Raw genomic sequence first — 11,153 nt, 5'->3', positions numbered from 1 at the left:
AAATTGCATGCATAATGATATAAAATTTAAAGATTGAGATGCATTGCGACGTTGCCAAATAGTACGCATAATGATATATAGTATGTCCCACCCGTTGTAGTCCTATGCTCACCATAGTATTCATGCTCTCTCTTCTATCCATCGTTGTCCTATACCTATCATAGTATTCGCGCTCTCTCTTCTTCTCGTTATATTCTCTTCCACATTCTTTTTTCTTCTTACAATTTTATTAAATAAATATAGTATTTGGTTTACAATTTTTTAATGATATTATTTAGCAATGATTTTAATTTAGCAACTAACTATAATAATATTTTTAGTAATGTAATACAAATAGCTGAACGTTCCTAATTATCAAACTATTATAAACTATTATTGAGCAGCTATCGAACACTTATTGTACTACTGAACAGCTATCATATTATTAATTATTTCTAAATAATAACTATAGAGGAAGGAGATTCTTTTTCAGTCGCGGTAAGGAGAAACAGGAATGTGCAGGTTTCAAAGAGACGTGACAAGCAGATGATGATGATGATGATGATGTCACAGACAGAAGAGAGCGAAAAAAAATATTTTAAGATTGTGGAGGAAACCCAGAAAGAAATGGAGATTAGAACTATAATTTCTTATTATTCAATTTTTATTTTAATAATTTGATTAACTTATTTGAGGAAAAATTGCACACCTTCTTATCATATATAATTCTAAACCGCCGAATAGAGGCAGGGAAAAAGGAGACCGAAAATAATTTTAAAACATCAGTAATATATTTAAATATCATATTATACATATTTATAAAACATTAATTTATTTCTTACTTTAAATGTAACGCAGTGTATACAATTTCATTTGAAGCGCACATTAATTCACACTCCATGATTGAAGTTTCATCATAAACTTCACGTAATCATTTAATATATCACATTTATCGTTAATATAATTTTGGCATAGTAGTTTGGTATAGTAGTCACAAATTGTTGATATATATCCTCTCTCGGACGGGATTTTATTAAAAAGATATGGTATTCATTTTATGACTTTTATGATGCGATTTTACAATAGAATGATACGAGTACAATTTTAATAATATTTTAATAGTATAAGTCAATTAGTCGGACGCGCTTCCTTATTAAGTAATTTACTAGAAGGAATCAGATCAAGAAGGAATGATGAAGAGATAGAGAAAAGATAAATTTCAATCAAAGAAATATGTATATTTTTTAATATAGATTTATTTATCTAATTTTTAATGTAACGTTAAATCATAGATCACTAGTTCACATTCTATAATAGAATTTTTATCATAAATTTTGCAAAGTGTTTGCAGCATCGCGTTTACTAGTAATACAATTTTGTTTTAAAGATGATACAAAATATTTGAATTTTTCACTAACACCATGCATACATTGACTCAGTTTGTAGTACACATGCTTGGTACATTGCTCAAGTTTAAATAAGAAAAGTACGGTTATTGGTTTTATGTACAAGCATGTATCGTACAATGACAATTTTACGTTTTTCGTATCATATACTTTAACAAGTTCTACATTCAGATCTTGAATCGATGATGATGATGATGGGACAGTTGACTGCATTAATCGCTCAATATCTATCTCTCGATGGACGCCTTCTACATAACATGAGGCAGGATTATGCGGTTGCTTCGATTGTCGCTGATCGCAATTTCTATGAGATAGAGTAGATCCTACGACGATTCCAATGTCCAAGAACTTATACACTATCAATGTCAATACATATCTCTTCATCAAGATATGAGGTATGTAGCGAGGTTTTAAAGATGTATGAGAAGATGCGCTATAGGAAATAAAAAACATGTAAATAGAGACCATAGAAAAGTACATAACGTATAAAATGTATAAACAAAATTTTATAGAAATTGAATAAACTTACTGTCTCTCACTTAATTTAATATAGATTGATCATAATTACATTTTATGACATTGGAGTAATATATGTTCCACAACGTCTATGTGTAGATGAGCTTCGTTGTATGTTCCATCAGTAATACCATGAATCGTACAATGACATGTAGGAAGATTTAAATTTACGTAATCATCAAACTTCGAATCACACACCTTGAAATGTTTATATATCTGCTATGTCTTATGCTTGGTACACCATGTATTATTGCGAGTAAACACGTTTCAAAATCCAAGTTCTTTGTACTGTGACTGAAATGCATCATCGACGAACAATATTGTTTATTAATTTCACACAGAATAACGTAAACGTACAATTCTTGTTTAGCGTTTAAAGTATAATATCTTCACAGATATTTTTTGATGCGATGACTGCGATGACTGCGGTGACTGCTTAAAGCTCTCTTTCGTTCATGCGTTTTCTATTTTATTATTTTTATATATCATTTATTTTTTATTTTTTATTTTTTATTTTTTATTTTTTATTGTTTATTTTTTTCTTTCGGATGGTGTATTCAATGTGGAATTCTACGTATCTTTACAAATAATATGAGTTAATTTTTAGTGTAATTGCCATCAAGCCTACATTAAATTATGCAATGACACATACATATATAAGAATGCACTTTGACGATATCGAATCTTTTTTATATCTAAGGGACAGTCAGCGCCAGTGACAATAAAGTCTGTCTGTTCTCATTCTCTTTTCAAAAATGAGTTTAGGCCATGTATTCAAAGCGGAATTTTACGTATCTTTATAAATATAGTGTTAGTTTTTTCAGGGTAATGTTATAACGAATAATATGTTTGCATACAGACGTACACCACCACCTTATCCTAATTGCAAAGAATTCGTTCCTCGCATATCTTTAATGTTAAAAAAACGTTATGATATCTTTTTTTTTAGTATAAAAGATATAAAAGGTATAAAAGACAACATTGTTGATCAACTGATACCTTAGATAAAAATAAATACTTTATTTCTTTGAACGTTTGCACGGTCTATATTCACTGCTAATATCAAATTCTTGCTTAATAACGACAATCATTTATTGTTACAATAGGATTGGTTAAATTGTTGCAATATAGTTCTGTCTCATTATTGTGATCAATCATAAATTTTCTACTGATACAACGGTAAATTCGTGACATCAGCTTTTATTATCGTTTTTAAATATATTTTATACAATTATACATTATTAATATAGTCCCTCTTTTTATTCTTTTTTATTATTTTTTGTTTTACACGTATGTATCTTATAAAATTTAATTACAGGAAATATTAATTTTATTTATAAAAAATTTTTGTTCCCGATTTGACATGCTTATAATAATAAACTTTACCAAGACATAATACATGCGTATATGCTATAAATCGTATAGAAAACTTTTTTATAATTAGATAAATAAATTTGAATTCTATCAATTAGATAAATAAAATCCTACAATCGACCAAAGTTAATACCTAAATATTCTTATTACCTAAATATTTCAGTATAAATTTATACAAGTACACTAGACAATTCTATAAACTGTGCAATAAAATCCTTTCCAATCTTGAAACGCAGTTATGGCTAGTATTAATAGTATTATAAAAAGTTATATTATAATTGTGTGTTCATACTTGTCTCCATGAAAAACAATGTTCACTCACCAGTTGTTGGTTTTCAATATTATTTAAAGCGCGAACTATTCACATTCTATAATAGAAGCTTTATCATAAATTTTGTGGAAAGTACTTACAACTTTGAATTTACTGATAATACAACTTTTGGCGTAAAAATTATTTAATTTCTTCACTCATACCATTTACATATTGACACAGCTTAAAGTATACGTGCTTCACGTAATGTTTCAGTTCGAATATAAAAAACACAGTTGGCGGTTTCATGTATTGTACGTACAGACATGTACCAAATTATGACAATTTTGCATTATATGCAACGCGTATTGTAACAAGTTCTACAATCAGAAAAATTTTAAAGATCCACTTGAAAAAAGCAATGCAGAGATCAAATAAACAAAATGACTCACAATCATTGCCAGATTCATATCTTATATAGTTTGTAACACCACAATTTGTCTGTATTTGTATTGAAAGTAACCCGATAAAGGTCCAGACGTTTGTAATGGATTGCTCAATTGTTATTAGTGTTAATTATTTAACTGTTGAACAGAAATGTTAAAAAAAATTCATATACGTACATACGTACGTATTTAATGTGCATACGTACATATTTAATTTAACTTAATTTTTAATTTAATATATTTTAATTTAATTTAATTTATTTCTGCATTATTTATAAAATAACGAAAAATATGACGACTACAGGATTAAACGAGAAAACTTAAGTGTGCACGAGCGCCAAATGATGAGACACCAGCAAAGTCTCACAAAATTTATGATAAAACTTCTATTATAGAATGTGAATAGTTCGCGCTTTAAATAATATTGAAAACCAACAATTGGTGAGTGAACATTGTTTTTCATGGAGACAAGTATGAACACACAATTATAATATATACGCATGTACGTAGGCTGCTGGAAAAGTTTGTGCAAACAATATGAAAAAAACCATGTAAAATTCGGTAAATGGCATTATTGTTTTTCGAAGTACGAGTATTCGCCTTTAAGATCGATACATTTTTTCATACGCTCGAACCAATTTTCGAAGCATTTTTTCCACTCTAAAGCTGTAATCTCAGAAATCAGTGTACAAAATGTTTCAACAGCTGCTTCAGGCGACTCAAATCGCTCACCACGCATCTTATTTTTAATGTTTTAGAACTAAAAGAAGTCATTAGGTGATAAATCAGGTGAATACGGACAATGAGTCATCAATTCGACATTATTACTGCATAAAAAACCAACGGTTTGACGTGCTGTGTGACAGCTGGCGTTGTCATGATGAAGGATGATGCGACGATTTCGGTTTGTTCTACGCAATTCATTTATGACTTCTGGCAAACAAACTGTTGTATAGCAATCAGTATTTACAGTCCTTGATCCTCTAAAGCCACGGTTGTCACATGTCCGGTATAACAGAAGAAACAAGCAATCATTTGCTTGGCAGCACTGCGTGAACGAACAACTTTTGTTGGTTTCGGTTCATTTTGAAATACCCAAACAGTGGATTGTTGTTTACTTTCGGTCTCATACGAATAGATCCATGTTTCGTCCCCAGTAACGATGTTATAGACCAAATTTGACCGACCTCGGTTGAATTTCTGGAGCATTTCTTTGCTCCATTTAACACGAGCCTGTTTTTTAGCTTCGGTCAAATTGTGTGGGGTCCAACGACTGCAAAGTTTCCGTACGCTCAAGTGATCATGCAAAATCGTATGTATTGCTTTCATGTCAATGCCTAAAGATGCCTGAATCTCGCGGTATGTTGTATGCCGGTCTCGCTCAATCATTTCACGGACAGCATCAACATTAGTGGCAACAATAGACGTGGATGGACGACCTTCACGGAATTCATCACTAAGAAAGGTACGTCCACGCTGAAATTCGGCAAACCAATTATAAACAGTCCTATTGGATGGTGCTTCATCCCCAAAAGCCAAATGAAGTCGATCGATGCATTGTTTCGGAGTTAGATTACATTTGTAATCGTAAAAAATCATTGCCCGAAAATTTTCACGCGAAATTTCCATTTTCTCGTATAGTATTATATATATACATATATATTTAATACCATGTGTGTGTATATATACATATGTACATATATATAGGGTACATATATATAGGTCCTATTTTAATTTTGGCCGAAATATCTTGAAAATTATAAAAGATACAAAAACATATTCATAACAAAAGTTGTAGAATTTAAAAAGGTCTATTTATTAATTATAGTCCGTTTGACATTGGGTGGCATCGCCGAGGTAAGATCAAAGTCGCTTTGAATTTTTTAATTAAAACTCCCTAAATTTTGTCACATAATTATAGTCCTTCTTGAGATGTTTCCAAAACATTATAATTTCAATCACTTTGAGTTAGTTGTGAAAAGATTTATATGATAAGATGCCAACGAAAATCAGTGGTGCTAATGAAGGCAAGATCGAGGGATCCAGCTAATAAAAGTAAAATCGAGAGATGATCCGTCTGACTAAGGCAAGATCGAAAGATGATTTAGCCAATAAAAGCAAGATCGAAAAAAAAGTAGATATGTATAATGATGTCTCACCTTGCACAACACTCTCTATAACAACTCGACAAGTGCTTTCGCCGTAGCGTCGGAATTTCGCGTACACGCCGTATTTATCACTGATAATACAATACATTGCGTGTGTAATAGAGGCAATCAAAACTTTATGCGATTGTTTAAGACAACTAGATTTCTTGTATCGAGTAGGCACAATAAATCTCGATAATATCAAAACGGTTAACCCAAAGTGAATTATATTAGGGGAGACCGGAGGCAAAGTAACATTTTGATTGAATTGTTATAACAGTTAGAATATAATGTTCAAAAAGTATATATCTCTTTAGATAGATAGATAGAGAGAGAGAGAGGGTGGGAGGGGGGAGAGGGGGGGGGAGAAAGAGAGAGAGAGAGAGAATTTATGTAACTTTTAATAAAAATGATAAAATTATATTCGCTTACAGAGATACATCTGCATGCTAGGCAACAAACAAAAAATATCTTGGTCGGAATATAAGTGTCGGAAAGCATTCAAACGCGAGATACCACCCTTTCTGGAACTTAAAAAATTCTTCCAAAGTTAAAAACGATTTCGGCTATTTCTCATTTCTCTTAAGTGCGAAAAATTACACCTGAAGAATTTAAAAAAAATTCTCCCAAAGTTAAAAACAATTTGGCCTATTACTCCTTTTGCATAGAGCTATATCTGCACTCCATACAACAAACAAAAACACCTCAGTCGAATATATGCATCAGATGGTACCCTTAAGCGCGAAAAAACTACTCTTGGGGACATAAAAAAAATTCTCTCAAAACTACAATAAAAACAATTTGGCCAATTTCTCCTCTTGCACAGAGCTACATCTACATGACGACAAACAAAAAACACACCGGTCGAATACATGCGTCGTAAGGATAGTTTTTCGCGCTTAAGTATGCCTTCCGAAGCATGTATTCGATTGAATGTTTTTTATTTGCTATCTGACATACAGAAGTAGCTCTGTGTAAAAGAAATAGGCTCGATCGTTTTTAACTTTAGAAGAATTTTTTAATGACCTAGTAGGGTCGTTTTTTGAGCTTAAGTGTGCTTTCCAACGCATGTATTCAACCGCGGTGTGTTTTCTTTGTTGTCTGGCATGCAGATGTAATTCTGTGCAAAATGAAAAATGAGCCAAACCATGTTGAAAAAATCACTTCAAAAACTTTCCAAACTTTATTCAGCTTTGCTTTCTTTTTTTTGTAACATTGATTTTTTTTCACAGCGCGAGAAGAATAGTATACAGAGCGCAAGAGTCCCATTCATAAATACATTTTTAAACGTATGATTTTAATAAAGTGTTTATTGAAATCAAAGGATTACGTAAAAAATTTTTCAGAAATTTCCAAATAATTGTTTCAAGTTTTTACGTCTAAGTCCTTATTTTTTAAGAAGGTTAAACCTTATTTTTTATTATAATGAAAAGATTTATTACATGGTGAATTTAAAAAAATAAAATATAGTCTTTGTGAAAAAGTTTCTAAAGATCACTATATCTATTAACACAAAATAGCCAGATTTTCGAATATGACAAGTAGCAATATGCAGACAAAAACACAAACGCTTTTCTGTGCAGACTTAATAAATACATCACCATATTAAGTATCATCATATTAAATTATACAAAATATATCATCCGAATTACTATCCTGATATACAAATAACACATTTGACTAATATCAGTAGTTAATTTTTTGCAGGTGGTTGCGCGGCGTTCGGACATACTTGTTACGGTGGTTATGGTAAAAGATTTGATTCAACTGTGGAACGCAACAGTTTACAAGATAGCATCACCCAGAATATTCAAGAATCTAAAGTACCATTGCCAAATGTCGAGTTATTTTACATTCTTCCGAATGACGAATTTCGGGAACGATCTGAGTCTTTTATGAGGACTCACAGAGACATTCAACGAGTCAATGTTCATCTTCTGTCGTTTTTAGTGGATCACTGGGTACGTATTTCTAGGATTGATTTATGGAATATAAAAGCTGTTCTAGATAGGAAATAAGAAAGTTCTTTGAAACATCATTCCTTACGATCGAAAAATAAAGAATAAAACTGTTATGTCAGTAGAGATTACTCTGCGCTTGTTACAAGTTACGAAACGTTAAAAATAAGAAAGGACATTTTAGCTATTTAAATGACAATGGAAAAAACAATAAAAGGATATCTAAAGAAGCATGCTGTATTTTTCAGATAGCGTTGCATCGTCGCCGACATCGTACAGATATGGACATTACTAATAAGTAAAAGGGGATGAATTACCGTATATCAAAATTAATCAGTTTCGTAAATATTCACCTACTATATATCCAAAAGAAAATATCAATTATGCTATTATGATTTTAATTTAGTTACGCATATCATATCTGAAAAAATTATTTATATTAAGATTTCAATTTTTTATACAATTATTCGCAAATTTACAAATACTCGTATATTTAATTTGATATCTTTTTTTCAATTTTTTCTGCAATAGTGCGACAATCACGTACCGAGTGTTATTGTAGATTCATATAATTTATTATAGCAACATTAAACAAATAATTTTAATAAAACTGTTATAGACATCTCTTTCTCTTAAGTTATTCTATACTCGCTCCTATATTTTAAAAGTGATGCAACTAAAAACGTGGTTTTCGAATTATTACTATGAATGAATTAAATAAATATTATTCTATTAATAATAAAAAATGAACTAATTTATCTTCAAATGGTGTAAGAATCGTCCCAATTTAAAAGAGATGATTTAAAAAAATCATCAAAACTATTGTCACAACTCAATATTGTTGGTTTTTTAAGATTGTAAAATGAAAATGTGAAAAAAAAAGAAAATAGAAATTACATTCAATCATGTTAAATCTCAAAATTGTCTGTTTTACTGGTTCAATAGAACTTATATACGATTTTATGTGTTATCAATACATCACTATATAGTACTATTACGTCAATATACCGTACGCACATATACAGGATATCCCACTTTAAATGATAGTCTCAAATATCTCTTGAATAGTTCATTTTAGAGAAAAATGTTTCAGACGCACAAAAATATTATGACTTCAAGAATGACATAAGAAGATACGATTTGACTTTAAGCATTGTCAAGATCACGGCAAGATCACTTCAAATTTATTAAATGGAACTTTTTACTTTTTATTACATATTCTCGTAATTTACTTCGAGAGATTTCAAAACACTATAATAAAATTATTTTTCAGCTTTAAAGAGGAACAACTTCCAATGGCCTTGATCTTTACAAATGTTATTAAGGTCACAATCTTGAATAACATTCAAAAGAGGTTTAGCTATTGATCGGACACCTTGAAGATTGAATGAAGATTGAACGGTATTATAACATTCAATCTTTGTAATACAAAAAGTTACATGAAAAAAAAGTTTTATTATAATGTTTTGAAAAGCTCTCGAGATAAGCTTTGAGAACATATAATAAAAAATAGGGGCTTTTATTTAAAAAATTCAAGGTGAATTTGCCCTGTCTATGATAACGCCATACAAGGTCAAACCAATAGTACTTCTTATGCCCTCCCTTGAAGTCGTAGAACTTGTGTCTGAAACTGAAGGTTTTTCTTTCTAAAATGCACTGTTCAAAAAATATTGAGATTGTCAATTAAAATGGGACATCTTGCGTATAAATTTTTGCAGAAAATTTATGTATATATGTGCGTACGATATTGATGTAGTAGTATGTACTATATGTAATACTAAATTTTAAAAATATGTGGAATGTATATATTGTAGTAATCTGTTGCATATGATTATAATTCATTTTTACAAAATAAATGTATGCAGAATAAATAATTATAATTTATTTAATTATTAATAATTATTATGTTATTTAATTATTAATAATTATATTAAGGTAACTGGAGTCTATATGCTTCTACTAAGCTTTGTAATATTCTGAAAAATTTGATATCTAATTGTAAATCTAATTCTAAGAACTCTACATCATTTCTTTGTAAATATAATCTAATAGTTTGTAGATTATAATTTTATAAGTACAGTTTATAGAACTTTTATATCAAGTAAATTTTTATGACTTGACAGTCAAAACAGGTTAAAACGACGTATTGGACTAAGAAATAATAAAGAAGATCTAAATTTCAATCTAAAATGTTTTTCGTTCTCAGCATAATTTCCACACTCTAGATTAATGCATATGCTTTCATTCTGGAAAAGGATTTCTAAATTTGTAAAAATAATATATACGACATTATTTTATAATTATTGCGTTTAATTAGTAAAACAGATGACTTTGGGATCCCAACAAGAATATATTCTTTTCGATATTATTTGATTCAATAATTTTCATTATTATTTGAATCAATAATTTTAAGTTAAATTTGAAAACAGCTTTTTTCATTTTTCTGGAAAACTTTTATCAATGTATATCACTTTTGGAGTAAAAGAATAATAACATCTTTATGTATTTGCTATTTAAGTATAATTTAAATGTTCGACACATATTTCAATAGTTTTTACAAATTACAAACTACATTCAATTAAATGTTAAGGTGCAATTTCTTTTAAAATTCTTCTTTGAGACGACGTTATTTTCAGTTAAATAAGCGCGAATGCTGCATAAAACTTGTTGATCACGTTTGTCATATCGTGTGATAGCAATGTATTTTTCGTTTTATTGTTCGCTCGCGGAAAATAAATGACTTCTTGTAATCAAATAATATTAAATTGTGAAAATTTATGGAATGTTTATATTATGATAACTTATCGCATCTGGTATTAGAATTCATTTTTGCGAAATAAATGTCAGCTAGTTAAAATAATGTCAAGTGTGTTATACATCTATTATACAATATTAAGATAATCGAACCTTATATGCCCCTAATAAGCTTCACAATTTTTTCTATTGTTTTTTGTTATAAAATTGGAAATTAGTGATAATATTCAAAAGAGAAATATTTCTGAGTGTTAATAAAAAATGACATATTCAAATATTTATATAAGTGCAATAAATATAAAAATTATGCGTTTCGCGGGTTT

General features: G+C 29.6%; 1 protein-coding gene across 1 annotated transcript; it reads left to right on the top strand.

Annotated features, from left to right (window-relative positions):
- Nucleotides 1-5,967: 5,967 nt before the first annotated feature.
- On the top strand, nt 5,968-8,441 carry LOC108750941. Its single transcript, XM_018490817.1, has 3 exons — nt 5,968-5,998; nt 7,826-8,079; nt 8,325-8,441. Exons 1-3 carry the CDS (start codon nt 5,968-5,970, stop codon nt 8,376-8,378), a joined length of 339 nt encoding a protein of 112 aa, XP_018346319.1. The 3' UTR covers nt 8,379-8,441.
- The last annotated feature ends 2,712 nt before the right edge of the window (nt 8,442-11,153 follow it).

The sequence above is a fragment of the Trachymyrmex septentrionalis genome, unplaced genomic scaffold (genome assembly GCF_001594115.1).
Source record: "Trachymyrmex septentrionalis isolate Tsep2-gDNA-1 unplaced genomic scaffold, Tsep1.0 scaffold39, whole genome shotgun sequence".
In the NCBI taxonomy this organism is placed as follows: domain Eukaryota; kingdom Metazoa; phylum Arthropoda; class Insecta; order Hymenoptera; family Formicidae; genus Trachymyrmex; species Trachymyrmex septentrionalis.
The sequence above is the reverse complement of the archived record's forward strand: the minus strand, read 5'-3'. Positions and strand labels throughout refer to the sequence as shown.